Source organism: Macaca thibetana, chromosome 7 (assembly GCF_024542745.1).
Source record: "Macaca thibetana thibetana isolate TM-01 chromosome 7, ASM2454274v1, whole genome shotgun sequence".
Taxonomy (NCBI): domain Eukaryota; kingdom Metazoa; phylum Chordata; class Mammalia; order Primates; family Cercopithecidae; genus Macaca; species Macaca thibetana.
The window spans coordinates 30,063,303-30,082,515 of record NC_065584.1 but is presented as its reverse complement, the minus strand read 5'-3'; the positions used below and the strand labels follow the sequence as shown (position 1 = coordinate 30,082,515).

Genomic DNA, 19,213 nt, shown 5'->3' with positions numbered 1-19,213 from the left:
TACCTCACCTGGAATCCTATTGAAGTTGCCTTGCAATATCGGTCAACCTGGTCATATGTCCTGTTCTTCCTTGGGAAAAGGATAGAAACTGGAGGAGAAATGTGGAAAAAGTTGGGAGGAAGGGGAAAGGAGTCTCCGCTCACAAAGTCGCGTGGAAACTGGATCTCACCTTCCCTTGCATGCTGCAGCTTTTCTGAAGGCTCTGTACTCTCACCAAAGAGCAACATTTCTTCACACAAAAAGATGAAAACATTTAACAATAAGCAACCACATACTGTCTATGTATGTGTTTAAGCCTTACTTTCAATACCAGGTGCTTAATGTACTCTGGAATCCCAACAAGACAGGTCATCCCTGCTGTGCCCTGACCGAATTCCTGACCTGTGGCACCTGTGAGCATAATCAGATGGCTGTTGTGTCACACCACTAAGCTTGGGGGGTGGCTAGAGGCAAAAACTAGAAAACGGGTGCTGATAACAAAGTTTTCATGATAAAAGTAATACATTCACTGACATGGTCTGGATGTTTGTCCTCTCCACATCTCAGGATGGAATGTGATCCCCAGCGATGGAGGTGGGGCCTGGTGGGAGGTGTGTGTGTGGGTCATGGGAAGGATCCCTCATGAAGGCCTTGCTGCCATTCTTGGGTAATGAGTGAGTTCTCGCTCTGAGTTCTCCCAAGATCTGGTTGTTTAAAAGAGCATGGTACTTCCCCCTTTTATGAGACTCCATCTCAAAAAAAACAAAAAAGGCTACAAATTCTTTGACATGCCTCCACTGGGGAGGTGGAATCTAGTTCCCCACCCCTTCAATCTGGGATGGCCTTAGTGACCTGCTTGTTAACAACAGGTCAGAAAAGGTCATGCGGCTTCCGCCAGGTTCTTTGGAATGCTTGCTCTCTGAAGCGTTCTTTCTGGGTACCCAGTCACGATGTTATGAGGAGCCTAAGCCACATGGAAAAGATACATGCATGAAGGTGCTCTGGTCAACAGCCTCAGCTGAGGCTGGCTCCAAGTCACTCCAGCCCAGGTGACGAGTGGAGAAGCCTCCAGGTGATCCCAACCATCGGCTATCTCAATCTTTCCAGACACTTGAGTCTTCCAGGCCAGCCCCAGACAACGGAGCAAAGACAGGTCATCCCTGCTGTGCCCTGACCGAATTCCTGACCTGTGGCACCTGTGAGCATAATCAGATGGCTGTTGTGTCACACCACTAAGCTTGGGGGGTGGCTAGAGGCAAAAACTAGAAAACGGGTGCTGATCCAAAGTCTATATATAATCACCATGTTTCATTTCCTCACTACCAGCACAGCCCAGATTTTATCATTTAGTACAGGTAAGTCATTTATCTGGGGGTAATGTGTCACACAGATCCATGTTCTAGAACAGGGCAAATAAATTATCCAGTGTTAACTTTGATAGCTCTTAGCCATTTCTTAGTCACCTAAACCTGTGTGCTGAATCAGTTAAGGTAAGTGTGCCTATGTGAAGTACCTAGAGAAATGATAGCTATATGTATACATATGTGTGTGTATATGTCTGTCTCTCAGATTCACACACACAGTTTCCACTAACACCACATCAGAAGGAGAGCAGATATAGTTATAGCTGTTATCAACAGGGAGCTACTCACAGGCTCCACAATGTGTTTGCAACATTAATAAGACGACTTCTTCAAGAAATTAATTCGCAAAACTGAAAATGATCACATTTCACTACTTCCAAAAATCTCTCATTAGAGATAACAAGGATCTAGCACAGATCAGAAAAAATGTTAACGTAAAATTCTGATTTAAGAAAACAGTCGACTGGGGGTGGTGGCTCACGCCTGTAATCCCAGCACTTTCGGAGGTTGAGGCAGGTGGGTCACCTGAGGTCAGCAGTTTGAGACCAGCCTGACCAACATGGAGAAACTCGGTCTCTACTAAACATGCAAAATTAGCCGGGTATGGTGGCACATGCCTGTAATCCCAGCTACTCGGGAAGGCTGAGGCAGGAGAATTGCTTGAACCTGGGAGGCAGAGATTGTGGTGAGCCGAGATCACACCATTGCACTCCAGCCTGAGCAACAAGAGCAAAACTCCGTCTCAAAAAAAAAAGAAAACAGTCAGCTGGGCACGGTGGCTCACACCTATAATCCCAACACTTTGGAAGGCCAAGGCAGGCAGATTGCTTGAGCCCAGGGGTTCAAGACCAGCCTGGGCAACATGGTGAAATCCCATCTCTACAAAAAATACAAAAAAAATGGCCAGGTGTGGTGGCAGACTCCTGTGGTCCCAGCTACTCGGGAGGCTGAAACACGAGAATCATGTGAACCTGGGAAGTGGAGGCTGGCGTGAGCTGAGATCATACCACTATACTCCAGCCTGGGAGACAGAGCAAGACTCTGTCTCAAAAACAAAAACCAAAAAACCAAAAAACCAAAAAAACAAAGAAAACAGTCTTAGACCAATCAAAATCAGACGTGCCACTTTATTCGATGCAAGCCAAATCAATCTTACAATAAAGTATTACATAACTGTAGAGTGGAGAGCTCATGGCTGATAATGTGAAATCTTTTACAAATGCCAAACTGACTTTATAAGCATTAAAAAAGCAACAAGTGAAATTATTGTCTTATACATGCAATGAAAATATTTTTTAAAGTAAAAACAGACACCCAGTTGGCTCCCCTTTTAGTATCACTGTTCTGCAGTCAATACTGCCCTCTGGTGTTGCAGAATAAAAGTCAAATGTCAGAAAGTGAACACTGCACTTTATTGTTCACAGTAGTGTGTCTAAATCAAGGCATCTAGTTGGGACTACAAATCCCATCAAAGACAACAGATTCAGGATGTCATTTATTATCTCCCGTATATGAAATTAGAAACTCTTTATAAAGGCATTAAATCAGGAATACTAATTTATGAAAACAGCAGCTCTAAACCATGCTGTTAATGAAACATCACTAACAGTGAATTACACCATCACATAAAATTATGCAATTCAAGAAAAACCCCAAAGGCATATTACCTCTGAGTTAAGAGGGTATGTAGGATAGTAAGAGTAAAGCCTCCCATCTATAAACAAGAAAATTCCATAGGAAGTGAGCCAGGGTCGTTCTCATGGCATATGTATCAAACACACTAAAAAAGTGTCCATGGAGGCCGGGTGCGGTGGCTCATGCCTGTAATCCCAGCACTTTGAGAGGCCGAGGTGGGCAGATCATGAAGTCAGGAGATCGAGACCATCTTGGCTAACACGGTGAAACCCCATCTCTACTAAAAATACAAAAAATTAGCCAGGTGAGGTGGTGGGTGCCTGTAGTCCCAGCTACTCGGGAGGCTGAGCCAGAAGAACAGCATGAACCCGGGAGGCGGAGCTTGCAGTGAGCCGAGATCCTCGCGCTGCTGCACTCCAGCCTAGGCGACAGAGCGAGACTTAGTCTCAAAAAAAAAAAAGTGTCCACGGAAACCACACACCAGCCAGCTCTGCCTATCAGTAAACCTGACTATTTATTTTAGGAAAAAAGCTCAAGAAAAACAGCATGTTTGGCCGCTAGGTGGACTTATACAATGTTTCAAGAAAAGAAAGACTTACCAAGGCTGGTGCCATCCTGCCCCATGATGCACTTCATGGAGGTGATGATCTGCTCCACTACAGGAGGTGACAATGACGTGGCATACACTGCACTATGAGAATGTGTGCGCAGGTAGTCTATCAGCTCCTGGGAAGTTCACAGAGGCAGATAAATAAAGACAATTCTTGCATTCACTGGCAATGTCAGTGCTTTCCTTCTAAGTTCTAGAGGACTCCTTGTTTCAATGGCACTGGAACAGGGACACTAATCTGAGATGCAAGGTCAACCAACATGGTCGAAGCATACCGCTGGCAACAACTGGGTCAGAAACATGGCAAAGTTCTTAGGTTTGGTTTTGTTTTTTAAACATGGAACAACATAGGAAAAAAACTAGTTTTAAAACAATCCTTCTAAATTTGGAGAATGTATCATTTAAAGTTAGAAATATGGCCGGGCATGGTGGCTCATGCCTGTAATTCCAGCACTTTGGGAGGCCAAGGTGGGTGGATCTCCTGAGGTCAGGAGTCCAAGACTGGCCTGAACAACATGGTGAAACCCCATCTCTACTAAAAATACAAAAATCAGCTGTGCGTGGAGGCGGGCACCTATAATCCCAGCTACTCAGGAGGTTGAGGCAGGAAAATCACTTGAACCCAGGAGGCAGAGGTTGCCGTGAGCTGAGATGACGCCATTGCACTCCAGCCTGGGGGACACAGTGAGGCTCCATCTTAAAAAAAAAAAAAAGTTAAAAATAAATGAACAAGGCTGAGTTAAACAGCCTTTGTTTGGATTGCTGATGTGTTTGGATTGCTTTTTACATATAATGATTTAATTCCAAGTATCATAGAAAATGTCATCTGCAGCTCTCTGTGCCTGTAAAGCCCATCCTTCCAACCCTAAGTAACAGTTCTCTAACATCAACTTTAAGAGCATTAGAACTTCCTCCAGATATGCAGAAATGTACAAAATGATACAAATGTGAAATAAAATAGAAATGTATAAGGTCTTTCATTAAAATGCCAATGACATCTCACCGAATAAAGTAAAACTGTCATTTACAAGGATTTCAAAAAAAAATTAATTGTATATCCCTATTCTCTGATATCTTTTAATTTCACCAAATCTTTAAAATGTACGTACAAGAAGCTTATGTACCAGAACAAATTAGGGAGACACAAATTTGGATATAAAACAGTTTTATCTCAAAAACATTAAAAATTGTACTAAAAAAACCAAAAGCACAAATATATTGTACTTAAATGATCTCCCAGAGTATTATTTTTCTATCCTTTGGTTCACAGTCACAAAGTTTACTAAAAAACAACAAACTCTCCAAAGTGAGCCTTGTCTCATTAACAAAAAGGAAAATTTGAGATAAAAAAATCTATCAAACCTGGCCGGGCGGTGTGGCTCATGCCTGTAATCCCAGCACTTTGGAAGGCCGAGGCGGGCGGATCACGAGGTCAAGAGATCGAGACCACCCTGGCCAACACGGCGGTGAAACCCTGTCTCTACTAAAAATACAAAAAAATTAGCTGGGCGTGGTGGCACGCACCTGTAGTCCCAGCTACTTGGGAGGCTGGGGCCGGAGAATCCCTTGATCCCGGGAGGTGGAGGTTACAGTGAGCCAAGATTGCGCCACTGAACTCTGGCCTGGCAATGGAGTCAGGCTTGGTCTCAAAAAAAAAAAAAAAAAAAAAAAATCTATCAAAACTGATTAAAAGTCACTGAAAATAAGTTCTCTCTAAAAGACAATCAATTATTAAACGAATGACCTTTTTTTCTGAAATAGGGTCTTTTTCTGTTGCCCATGCTGGAATGCAGTGGTATAAATACTCACGGCTCGCTGCATTCTTGATCTCCCTGGCTCAAGCAATCCTCTCATCTCAGCCTACCCCGTACTTGGGACTACAGGCATGTGCCACCACACCCAGCTAATTTTTTTACTTTTTTGTAGAGATGAAGTCCCACTATGTTGCCTAGGCTGGTCTTGAACTCCTGGGCTCAAGTAATCCTCCCACTTCAGCCTCTCAAAGTGCTGGGATTACAGGTGTGAGCCACTGTGCCCAGCATAAACATTCTTTAAGACTCCCAATATTGAGTTTTGAAGCAAAATTAAGAACATTTATGAGCACCTCCTCTGTGTCATATACAAACACCTGACATACATACATTATTTTTTCCCTAACACTGCAGTGTTCAAAAATAACAGCTTCGTTGAGATATAAGCCACACACCACAGAATTCACCGTTTTAAAGTACAATTCAGTGGTTTTTAGTATATCCAGAGTTGTGCCACTTTTACTACTAATTTTAGAACATTTCCATAACCCTGAAAGGAAACCTCATACCCATTAGCATTCACTTTCCATTTCCCCATCCCCTCTGCCCCGGCAACTACTAATCTACTTTCTGTTTCTATGCTTATTCTAGATATCACATATTTTAAAACATGCAATATGTGACTTTTTGTGACTTTTTTCACTTACCATAATATTTTTAAGGTGCACCCACGTTGTAGCATGGACATATATTACTTTTTAAACCCTTACTACAATCTTACAAGCTGGGCATATTTACTTCTATTTTACTGACAAGGAAACTGGGAGGTTAAATGTTTTCCCTGAGGTCTAACAAAGTAAGCAGAGAAACATTCAGACCCAGGCCTGTGTCCTTATGGTTGACCACTTCCACCACACCACAGATTCTTACCTACATCAAAATTCACCATATGATTTTTTTCTGACTACAAAGACCCAGCAAAGGCAATTACGTCGTTAAAAAATTGAAAATACAATGCTTTGTAGTACCCCACCGCTGGCACAACTTTTTTCCTTCCTGTCTCCATGTTCACTCATGATACGTTTGTGTCCAAGAGCAAGGTGACCTGCTATTCCCATGCGCTCCCATGACAACCCCACTGTTTTTGAAACTGTGAGCACAATGCAAACCCAACAGAAGGCTGGGGCGGGCAGGGAGCACCACTGTGTGTTCTTTCACACAAGAGGGTATTCTATATCTCAGATCAGCATGTAGCTTAGAAAGAAGCTCAAATAAGAAAACAACAAACAATGAACAGAACCAGCCTTTAGTTCAGTGAGGAGACATCAGAATCACTCACTGGTATTAGAGCCTAAACCACAGGCAAATTTGGGGACATCCCAGTTCAGGGCCCCATCTGCTAGGCTTGAGGTACCAAATCTAGTTGCCAGTGATTTTATCTCTAATCGCTCATTCTCACGGCTCGTTTACCTTCTTGCCTCCAATATATCCTCCAGAAGCACCAAAACTCTTTGTGAATGTTCCCATCATAACATCCACATCCTCAGGATCTAGGCCGAAATAGTCCACCACACCCCGGCCTGTGGGGCCCAAGGCGCCAATGCTGTGAGCCTCATCCAGATACAAGTATGCCTTGTACTTCTTCTTGAGGGCAATCACTTCAGGAAGACGAACAATAGATCCCTCCATGCTGGCAAAACATGAAAAAAAATATATATACGCATGTACACTGAGACTTTTTAAATCAAAATTAGGAGTTTGGCATTTCGTTATTATTGAGTTTACTGGTTTTTTTTTTTTTTTTTCTTGAGACAGAGTTTTGCTCCGTTGTCCAAGTTGGAGTGCAGTGGCGTAATCTCGGCTTACTACAATCCCTGACTCCTGGGTTCAAGTGATTCCTGTGCCTCAGCCTCCCAAGTAGCTGGGACTACAGGTGCCTGCCACCACCACGTCCAGCTAACGTTTGTATTTCTGGTAGAGATAGGGTTTCACCATGTTTCCCAGGCTAGTCTCGAACTCCCAGCCTCAAGTGATACACTGCCTTGGCCTCCCAAAGTTCTGGGGGTTACAGGCATAAGCCAAAATGCCCGGCCGAGTTTATCTGTGGTTTAAACTGACAAAGGCAGAGGAAGCCATGGTAAGGCAAAAGACTAGGGGAAAGAAAACTGGACTTTAAAAATGAGCACTGGCTGGGCGCGGTGGTTCACACCTGTAATCCCAGCACTTTGTGGGGGCTGAGGTAGGCAGATCACTTGGGGTCAGGAGTTCGAGACCAGCCTGGCCAACACAGCGAAACCCTGTCTCTATTAAAAATACAAAAATCAGCTGGGCGTGGTGGCGCACACCTGTAATCCCAGCTACTCAGGAGGCTGAGGCAGGAGAACCAGGAGGCGGAGGTTGCAGTGAGCCGAGATCATGCCACTGCACTCCCGCCTGGGCGACAGAGCGAGATTCCATCTTAAAAAAAAGCCCACTGGCCGGGCACGGTGGCTCAAGCCTGTAATCCCAGCACTTTGGGAGGCTGAGACGGGCGGATCATGAGGTCAGGAGATCGAGACCATCCTGGCTAACACAGTGAAACCCCGTCTCTACTAAAAAATACAAAAAAACTAGCCGGGCGAGGTGGCGGGCGCCTGTAGTCCCAGCTACTCCAGAGGCTGAGGCAGGAGAATGGCGTAAACCCGGGAGGCGGAGCTTGCAGTGAGCTGAGATCCGGCCACTGCACTCCAGCCTGGGCGACAGAGCGAGACTCCGTCTCAAAAAAAAAAAAAAAAAAAAAAAGCCCACCAAAACCACCAAAAAACAAAAAACAAGCACCAAACACAAGCGATCTTAATTCACAACAAAAAGAATTAAGATCACAGCAGATTCTTCTAAAGCTTGTAATTACAGGCAACAAGAGACTTTGCATCACATTGCACAGGCAATGAGAATGACACAAAAGAACAAAAAAAATTAGGTGGTAAAAATACGTGCAAAAGCTGTAAATGTTAACCAAAATAAAATATTTCTTTTTAATTTTTATTTATTTTTTATAGAGACAGGCTCTCACTATGTTGCCCAAGCTGGTCTCAAATTCCTGGCCTCAAGCGACCTCCCACTTTGGCCTCCCAAAGTGTTGGGATTACAGGCGTGACACACTGCACTCAGCCTAAAACAAAATATTTATTAAAATTAAATGATGTATAATTTGTTTTGACATATTAAAATATATATTCCAATTCTTGCCCTTACGTATACGTTCCCTCTACAAACTAGAAAAATAAAAGACCCAAATAGAAAGGGAATTTGGTGACCATGTAGTATAATGGAAAGAATAATGAAGAACCAGACAAAAAGACTTCTGTTCTAATGCTGACTCTGTTTCCAGGTATTTTAGCGATTTATAAACACTGTCTCCTTAGTTTCCAGAGGGGGACAGACTAATGTTGCCTTCAGTTAAAAAATTCTATGACTTCATGGGGCCAAGTCATAAAGGTAAGAATAATAAAGTAGGATTACCTATATATTCCTTCCACAAGGATGAGAATTTTCTTCCAGGGCCTTCGTGTCCGAGGCTGACCATAAACAATGGCATCTTTCAATAGCTTCTCTAGGCTTTGCATATCTACGACACACAAAAAAGAACAGAGTCATACCACATCTTCCTCTTTCCTAACTTTATTCTGGAAATGCAGAGATATATTTCTCATTTGGAAAGTATTCCTCAGATAGCAAAGGACATAATTAGAGTTAGGCAGAAAAAATCAGGGCAAAATTTGTGCATTATTGCCACCTTGAATTGAAATCCAAAACGTGACAAATGTTCAAAACCATCGAAACGTGACTGAAGGACTGTGGTGGTTGATTCAGTTCGTTAGCTTGCTTATGAAATGACCGGTGTCTCATGTTAAGTACCCTGCCATTAAGTTAGCTTCTCTGTGTTTATCGAAAAATATAGAATCAAACTGTATCTCTAATCCTAGTGAGTCATTCGGAAATAAATGCGTAAAAAAGACAGAGAGTGTGAATAAACCATCACAGATACATACACCTCCTAAAAAAACAAATGCAAGGGGTAAAAAAAACTTCACAGTGTATGCTCCATTTCCTTTCACCTAGGACGTACTCAATAAATGCTTGTTAAAGAGCTCTGTTTTGGTACTGGGTTACAAATACACCCGTCTGGGGCATGTTTAAGTCTGTGTGTTAAGCAAGCCTGACAATTGGTTGAAATTGTTCCATGTTTGACTTCATCAGTTGTCTATTAACAACCAAGTTCTTGTGGTTCTCATGGTGGTTAATGGGCCTGGAAACAACTTGGCTGCTACTGCCATTAATGATGATCACAATTTCCCTGTTAAAGACAACTGCTTTGAAGACCATTGTTGCCACACTACAGATTTCATACTTAAACTACCTGCCCTGAAATGAAGTCCTTAAAAAAAACTCCCCAAAATTTAAGCAACATTAAGTCTGGGGAATACTTAATAGGGATGGGAGACATCCTATCATAAAATCTTTTTTTTTTTTTGGAGATGGAGTCTCCCTCTGTCATCCAAGCTGGAGTAAAATGGCGCAATCTCGGCTCACTGAAGCCTCCACCTCCAAGGTTCAAGCGATTTGCCTGCCTCAGCCTCCCAAGTAGCTGGGATTACCGGCACCCGCCATCATGCCAGGCTAATTTTTGTATTTTTGTAGAGATGCGTTTCACCATGTTGGCCAGGTTGGTCTTGAACTCCTGACCTCAAGTGATCCGCCTGCCTCAGCCCCCCAAAGTGCTGGGATTACAGGCGTGAGCCACCAAGCCTGGCCCCATCATAAAATCTGATTTTGTATTCTGTATTGCTTGTCACTGGAGGAAGGGGTTATAAAAGCATATGATTTTGCTCTTTGCAGAAAACAATTTTGACAGAAAAAGAAATAAGGTAATAAAAACAAAGAACACAAACACAAATAAGATAGTCTATGGTTGTGATTGTGCTTACGCATTCAGTAATTTTTAAGAAAAAAATCTGCATATGACCTAATCAAGATTCAGCACATGTACCCTACAGAAGTAAATTATGTCCTGACTCAAAAACTTTTTTTTTTTTTTTTTTTTTTTGAGACAGAGTTGCCAAGGTGGAGTGCAGTGGCGTGATCTCTGCTCACTGAAACCTCTGCCTCCCGGATTCAAGTGATTCTCTGGCCTCAGCCTCCTGAGTAGCTGGGATCACAGGTGTGTGCCACCACATCCAGCTAATTTTTTTATTTTTAGTAGAGGCGGGGTTTCATCATTTTGGCCAGGCTGGTCTCTAACTCCTGACCTCAGGTGATTCACCCGCCTCGGCCTCCCCAAGTCCTGCAAAGCCTCCAGTTCTTAGGCAGAGAGCAATGTATGGCAATCAGTTAAAGACAAGTAAAAACACATGAATTATTTTAGTTTTCTATGCTTATATACAGAAGGAGGAGAAAAATAATACTGGTCAAAATTTTAGATAAAAGAAATATCAGCCAGGTGTGGTAGCTCACGCCTATAATCTCAGCACTCTGGGAGACCGAGGTGGGTGGATCACTTAAAGTCAGGAGTTCGAGACCAGACTGACCAACATGGCAAAATCCCGTCTCTACTAAAAATACAAAAAAACTTAGCCGGGTGTGGTGGTGGGCCCCTGTAATCCTAGCTACTTGGGAGGCTGAGACATGAGAATCGCTTAAACCCAGCAGGCAGAAGTTGCAGTGAGCTGAGATTATACCACTGTACTCCAGCCTGGGTGACAGAGCAAGACTCTGTATCAGGAAAAAAAAAAAAAAGAAATATCTACAGCAGAATGCTTAACCGTATTATCTACTCAGAAAAAAAAAAAATTCAACCTCTCTCCAATGTTATGCCCCCAAATTCCACATAAATTTAAATAAAAAATATATCGCAAAATTTCCAGAAGAAAACATGAAAGAATCATCTTGTGATCTGAGAATGAGGAGGGTACTGTGTAAAATCCAAAAGTTGTAAGACAGTAAGTGTGGCAACAAAAGCATTTTAATGAGTCTGCACGAGAAGACACTGAAAACAAAGTCAAAAATATAAAAATAGTGCAGTCTGGGCATGGTGAATCACTCCTGTAATCCCAGAATTTTGGGAGGCTGAGACAGGAGGATCGTTTGAGCCTAAGAGTTCAAGACCAACCTGGGCAACACAGAGGGACTTTGTCTCTATAAAAAATAAAAAACACTAGCCCGGCATGGTGGTGCATGCCTATAGTCCCAGCTACTTGGGATGCTGAAGCAGGAGAATCCTTTGGGCCCAGGAGGTCAAGGCTGTGGTGAGTTGTGGTTGTGCTACTGCACTCCAGCCTGGGTGACAGAACGAGACCCTGTCTCAAAAAAAAATTAATAAAATAATGCAACATAAAGGAAAAGCTAATTCATATAAAGGGCTCTTATAATCAGTAAAAAATAGAAACAATTTGAAAATGGCCAATTTATAAGGAAATACAAACACATTAACTTACAAGTAGGGTTTAAAAAACAGATATAAAAATACAATAAAAATGTAAAAAGTTGCTCTATACCTAATAAGCAATGAAATAAAAACTAACATAATATTTCCTCATTAGATTTGGAAAGATTTAAAATGATTCACTGAGTGAATGGCCAGTGAGCAGGAACAGTCAATCTCACACTGTTGAGTAAAATTCATACAGGATGCAAGCATGTGTATGTTCATTGTAGCACTATTCACAACAGCAAAGACACAGAATCATCCTAAATGTCCATCAACAGTAAACTGGATTAAAAAAATGTGGGGCCAGGTGCAGTGGCTCATGCCTATAATCCCAGCACTGGGAGTCCAAGGTGGATGGATTGCTTGAGCCTAGGAATTCAAGACCAGCCTGGGCAACATGGTGAAACCCCATCTTCACAAAAAATACAGAAGAAAAAAAACAAACCAACCAACCCTGGCCAGGCATGGTGGAATACACCTGTAATCCCAGCTGTTACGGTGGCTGAGATGGGAGGATCGGTTGAGCTGGGGAGGTGGAGGTTGCAGTGAGCTCAGTTCATGCCAACGCATGCCAGCCTGGGTGACAGAGCAAGACTCTGTCTCAAAAAAAAAAAAAAAAAAATATATATATATATATATATACACACACACACACACACACACATACACATACACCATCGAATACTATGTAGCTATAAAAAAGAATGAGATAATGTCCTTTGCAGCAACAAGGATGCAGCTAGAAGCCATTATCCTAAGCAAACTAACACAGGAACAGAAAACAAAATACCACATGTTCTCACTTGTAAGTGGCAGCTAAACACTGAGTACATACAGACACGAAGAAGGGAACAACAGACACTGGGGCCTACCTGAGGATGAGGCAGGGGAGGAGGAGGGTAAGGTTTGAAAAACTACCTATCAGGTACTACGCTGATTACCTGGGTGACAAAATAATCTGTACACAAACCCCCGAGACATGCAATTTACCTATATAACAATCCTGTACATGTACCCCTGAACCTAAAATAAAAGTGAAAAAAAGAGTTCATATAATGCTTAGAGGCAATTCGGAAAACTATTAAAAATGTATACTCTTTTAACCACGCATTCTGAGACTACTAAAAATTTATCCTAAGGCACTAACCAGATGACTGTACAAAACTGTAAGTGTAGTGCTATTCCCAGTAGAAAAACTTAGAAATGCCCTGATGTCCAATTGAGGGAGCAATTAAATGAAGGCACATGCAGGCACTGACTGCCACACTGGCATTTAAGAATGAGGTAGAGTCACATGTAATGACAAACAACAATCACAGTGTATTGTAAAAAGGGGCCAGCCGTGATGGCTCACACTTGTAGTCCCAGCACTTTCGGAGGCCAAGGCGGGAGGATCAACTGAAGTCAGTTCAAGACCAGTCTGGCCAACACAGTGAAACTCCGTCGCTACTAAAATACTAAAAATTAGCCAGGTGTGGTGGCGTGCCCCTGTAATCCAGCTACTCAGGAGGTGGAGGCAGGAGAATCGCTTGAACTCGGGAGGCGGAGGTTGCAGTGAGCCAAGGCTGAGCCACTGCCCTCCAGCCTCGGTCACAGAGCGAGACTCTTGTCACAAAAGAAAAGGAAAGAAAGAAAGGAAGAAAGGAAGAAAGGAAGAAAGAAGGAAGAAAGGAAGAAAGGAAGAAAGCAAGAAAGCAAGAAAGCAAGAAAGCAAGAAAGCAAGAAAGCAAGAAAGCAAGAAAGCAAGAAAGCAAGAAAGCAAGAAAGCAAGAAAGCAAGAAAGAAAGAAAGAAAGAAAGAAAGGAAGAAAGAAAGAAAGAAAGAAAGAAAATAACAGGTTACATAGGGATATTTAATAAGATCTCATTTCTCACTGTAAAACATTTTAGACAAGATAAAAACAAAAACAAAAGCAAAAATGATGTTATCATCTATGATCCTTCCATCCAGGGGTACACACCTAACATTTTGGTATACATTCTTCCAAACCTGTCTGTGCCTGCACACCATTCTGGGAAAAGATGATATTAAACATACAGTTGGGTTATCTTTTCTGCCTTTGTGTGTGTTTTAACTATGAAAGTTATACATTTTTATTCTAAATAATCATTTTGATAACACGCAAAGATATTTCCACTTAGGGAGGAAAGGTCTGGCTCAGGGGCACCCTCCTCCGTGCTCCCACAGCATCTATTCATGGCTGTACTTCAGCACCTGTCTGCTGTACTGTAAACACTGGCTTATCTATTAAGTCTCTTCATTAACCAGTCAGAGACCTTGATTTATTCATCTAAACACCGCTAGTCTTATGGCAAGATACACTATAGACATCGAGTAAATGTATTTGAGTAAGGGATTTGTAAACAACGAAATGGGATGGAAAACTTAATGGTCAAATAAAAGAACGGTATTATATTTGTACAAGAGGCTTCCTTCAACCTCTAATTTTAAAAGACTGGACCAGAAGAACATTTTAAAAGTTGCTACTTTGGCTTCATTTATATTTTCAACTGCTAATATAACTCATGTTAATTCCCACCATGGATCCAAAGAATAATAAACACCAAGGCCAGCAGTGAATTCCGCAGCAAACTCACTGTTGTGTTTGAAGATTCGAATGGTTGCTCCTGACAGTCTGGCTCCTAGAACCAGTGATGCATGGTTCAGCTCATCACTCAGAATCAGGCAACCCTGCAATATCACAGGAACAGAAAGGTAAGAAGCTGGAAGGGAAAGGGTTAGTTACACAAATCACAAAATGCCACACACACTAATAGCTGTATCTTATTAAGGAAATCGTGCACAACAGCACAGTGATCAATTTTAAGAAGAGGAAAAAAGTATACATGATCATTTGCTTTTTGTAAAGACACCTTAAAAGTAGATGCAAAATTCTAGCCTTTTAATTTAATATCTTCAGTCCCATGACTGAGGTAAATAGTCAGATATATGGCAACAGGTCTTTATTTATATTTAAAACATGACACATCAGTCTCTAAAATGTTTTGGTTTCTTTACGTGAGAGAATTCCATGTAGTTTTAGTATGATGTTCTGTTCATCTGTGGGAAATGGCAGCTGATGGGGTCATGTCTGTGGAAATGGTGCATTCTCTCACTACTACTCATATCCAGAGTCCAGGGAAGAACCTACTTGGAAGATCCTACTTATTAACCTTTTCCCCACATAACACGGACTGTAGGCTTCAGTTTTATCTTAAAAATCTCCAAACAAGCTTTGCTTTAACACACAAACATCAGTTTCTGCTAAGGCAACAAGGCTGAAGGTCTCAGCTTTTTTTTTTTCACTGCAGTTCTTACTCTTCCATCTCTCAGGGGGCCCTTCAACCTGTCAGATCGGAACCCAGAAACAGGTTTTTCTCTGTCAAAAATGGCCTCAAAATGTCCAATTAGATGAAAAAGGTGCAGAAAGTATCTAGCATGCTCCCATGAGAATAAAAAGAAGAGAGAAGATACACAGACACACAGTCATCCCTCAGTCTACAGGAGGACTCGGTTCCAGAACTGCCTCACCCCCACACTTATCCAAATCCATACATGCTCATGTCCTGCAGTTAGCCCCGTGGGAACTGCTTATAGGAAAAGTAGGCCCTCCATATACTTGGAGTTTGTGTTCCATAAATACTATGTTTTGTGTGTGTGTGTGTGTGAGACGGAGTCTCACTCTTGTTGCTGGAGTGCAGTGGGTGCAATCTTGGCTCACTGCAACCTCTGCCTCCCAGGTTCAAGCAATTCTCCTGCCTCAGCCTCCCAAGTAGCTGGGATTACAGGTGCCTGACACCACGCCTGGCTAAGTTTTGTATTTTCAGTACAGATGGGGTTTCACCATGTTGGCCAGGCTGGTCTTGAACTCCTGACCTCAGGTAATCCACCCGCCTCGGCCTCCCAAAGTGCCAAGATTACAGGCGTGAGTCACTGTGCCTGGCTGAATACTGTATTTCTGATGCATATTTGGTTGAAAAAAATCCATGTATAAGTGGACCTGCATAGTTCAAACCACGTTGTTCAAGGGTCAACTATATATATATATATATATATGCTTATTTATTACAGAATATTCTTAAAGGAATACTTAAGAAACTTGTAACAGTAGTTGTGTTTGAAATTTTTATTAAGCACATAGTATTTATTAAGATAAAAAAGCTACCCTGGTTAAAAATATACAGATTAAAAATGAAGTTGCCAGGCATGGTGGCTCATGCCTGTAATCCTGGCAATTTGGGAGGCCAAGGTGGGTGGATCACTTGAGGTCAGGAGTTTGAGACCAGACTGGCCAACACGGCAAAACCCCATCTCTACTAAAAAAAAAAAAACAAAAAAAACAACAAAAAGAAAACCCCCCAAAAATTAGCTGGGCTTGGTGACGGGCACCTGTAATCTCAACTACTCAAAAGGCTGAGGCACGATAATCGTTTGAACCCAGGAGGCGGAGGTTTCAGTGAGCCAAAACTGTGCTGCTGCACTCCAACCTGGGTTACAGAGGGAGACTCTGTCTGAAAAAAAAAAAAAAGAGGAGGAGGAGCAGGAGGAGCAGGAGGAGAAGACAGAAGATGGGAGGAGAGGAAGGAAGAGGAGGAGAAGGAGGAGAAGAAAAGCAGAGTTGGCAGTATCAATATAGACTCCTGGCTTTCAAATCTTTATGCATGCGCACACACACACACACACACACACGCACACGTGTATGTATGAGTTAGCATACATACATACATACATTTTCTAGCTCTAGTCACTGAGAGGTGAGAAGCAGTGACACTCCTGCAGCAATACACACACCTAGTTCCCAGACCTTGGTTTCTAAATACCATTCTCCAATAAAAAGAATCAGGGCTTCTTGGAGAACTGGTTAATTCCAAAACTGGGATAGGGAAAACATAAGATGATCCTGGAGCATTTTATTATGTCAGAAAGTATGAGAATGCTTAAAAAAAAAAAAAGTTATTATATAGTCCAAGGACACAGGTACCCACCTGAAGGAGCTCCCAATGGCCAAAACTAAAAGTCCAGCAACAAAAAAGAAGCAATTGTGTTGAATTATAAGCCAAATAATAAAAATATTCACAAACCCATAATTACACAAATAAATAACGGAGAAGCAAGAACTCTTCCTTACACAAAAATTCTAATTAGTAAGTATAGAAGGAATGAGAAAAATAGAAAAACCACCATTAGAACACCAAGGTAATAACTGCCACAGGCAAGATCAGAGACGCCTACTAAAGTTAGTGGGTGAAAGTTTAATCCAAAATGCTATATACAGTCCCAAAGTATCTCTGCCACAATATATGGTGATTACAAAGGGAAAAGCAGTACGTTGGTAGCAGAAAATCCCTGCTGACACCTGAGCCAAGTGATTAAGATTTACATCATCAGTAATACATATTGAAACCACAGTCTCTCGCATGATTTACTGAGAAGGGTACCACCTCCGTGGTAGCTTTCTCAATAATGCATGGGCTCAATCAAACCATAACAACACAGCAGACAGACCCAAATTGGAGACATTCTGCAAAATAAGTGACCAGTACCCTTCAGAAGTATCAAGGTCATGAAAGACAAAGAAAGACAGGAACTATTCCAGATTGGAGGAGACCAAGGAGCTACAACAGCTAAAGGCAATGTGGATCCTCACCTGGATCCTGAAGCGGAAAAAGGACATCAGTGAAAAACCAGTGAAAACCAAATACGTCCTGTACTTTAGTTATAGTATTGTATCACAGTTAATTTCTAAGCTGTAAGAAATGGTTCCACTGTTATTCAAGATGTTAACATAAAGGGAAGCTGAATGAATGGTATACAGGAACTCTCTGTACTCTTTTGTAACTCTTTTTGTAAGTCTAAATTTAAGTTTCAAAAAACGTGTTAAAATTGAAAAAGTGAAACTGGGGGAGGAAATAAGGAGAGGTCAGATTTCTCTTCAGCAAGTCTTCAAATTCTTTACTTACCACTCTTGGCAATCAACTCTATCTGAAAAGGTATCCTCCCTTCCCTTCCCCTCCACACAAAATTTTATTTTCTCCTCTTTCCAGCTAAATATTTTTCTGGCAAACCTGCAAAAGCATTATGTTCTTTTCTTCTGGCAAAAAGGAACTCTTTTTAGACAGTCTCTTTTAGACAGCCTTATTCACCATTTCAATGTATCAATCTGTCTTTTTCCTTTAGAACTTATTCTGAAAAGCTTTATTAAATATTTGGTTCAAAAATAAAATAGATATTCACACTAGTAGTTAACATCTAAGTGCTTAAATGTTTCAGGTATGATGTTAAAAGATTTAAAAGCATTATTACTTGTAATCCTCACAACAACTCTATGTAATAGACCCTATTATCACTCCCACTTCACATATGAGGAAACTCTTGTTCAGGAGTTTAAAATCTTGCTCTAGGTCACAAGCACAGTAACAAAATAATAATACTTATATTATTATTATTATTATTATTTTGAGATGGAGTCTTGGTCTGCCACCCAGGCTGGAGTGCAGTGGTGCAATCTCTGCTCACCGCAAGCTCCACCTCCCGGGTTCACACCATTCTCCTGCCTCAGTCTCCTGAGCAGCTGGGACTACAGGCGCCTGCCACCACGCCCAGCTAATTTTTTGTATTTTCAGTAGAGATGGGGTTTCACCATGTTAGCCAGGATGATCTTGATCTCTTGACCTCGTGATCCGCCCGCCTCGGCCTCCCAAAGTGAGCCACTGTGCCCGGCCACAAAATAATTATTAAATAAGACAAGTGTCTGCCTCCAGAACTTATGCTTTTAATCAATATACTGCCCCATCCTGCCATTAAACTGAGCAATTAACCACCTCACATGGAAATTCAGTATCAGATTCAAAGGATCATTTAAACTGGATAAGTTACTGTCTTTAACAGATTAAATGATATTTAATAATATTTCAACTATAGTCTGATTTGGAATATAAATCTTTATGGTTGTATCTTTCAGGTCTGTGTAGAAAACATCTAATTATAGATAATCCTTTGTTAGAGTTTGTAGGCATACAGAGAGAAGAGCAAGATGAGATCTTCTAATCCTCTAGTGTTAAAAATTCTAACAAAAAAGAATCTCAGGTTTGTACTTCAAAATGCAGGACAGCAACGTATTATAATGTGAAGTCACGGAGCCATACATTTATGTCTTACAAGGAATTTTGTGTATTTTATCTAAGTTGTTGAATTTATTGGCATGAAGTTGTTCTTAATATTCCCTTATTATCCTTTAATGTCCATAGGACGTGTAGTGATGTCCCCCTCTCTCATTCCTGTTGCTGGTAATATGAATCTTCTCTCTTCTTATCCTGACCATTCTGGCTAGAGATTTATCAACTGTATTCATTTTCTCAAAGAATTAGCTTTGGTTTCACTAATTTCCCTATTACCTATTTTCTAATTT

At 41.5% G+C, this 19,213-nt stretch overlaps 1 protein-coding gene across 1 annotated transcript in view; it reads right to left on the bottom strand.

Moving 5' to 3' along the window:
- SPTLC2 (serine palmitoyltransferase long chain base subunit 2) overlaps positions 1–19,213 on the bottom strand; it is a 112,225-nt gene that overhangs the window by 44,171 nt on the left and 48,841 nt on the right. The window contains exons 6-9 of the mRNA XM_050798764.1: positions 14,403–14,496; positions 8,841–8,946; positions 6,810–7,029; positions 3,578–3,704 (exon numbers count right to left, since the gene is read on the bottom strand). Of these exons, the coding sequence (XP_050654721.1) occupies positions 3,578–3,704; positions 6,810–7,029; positions 8,841–8,946; positions 14,403–14,496 (547 nt within the window). The remainder of the gene's footprint in view (positions 1–3,577; positions 3,705–6,809; positions 7,030–8,840; positions 8,947–14,402; positions 14,497–19,213) is intronic.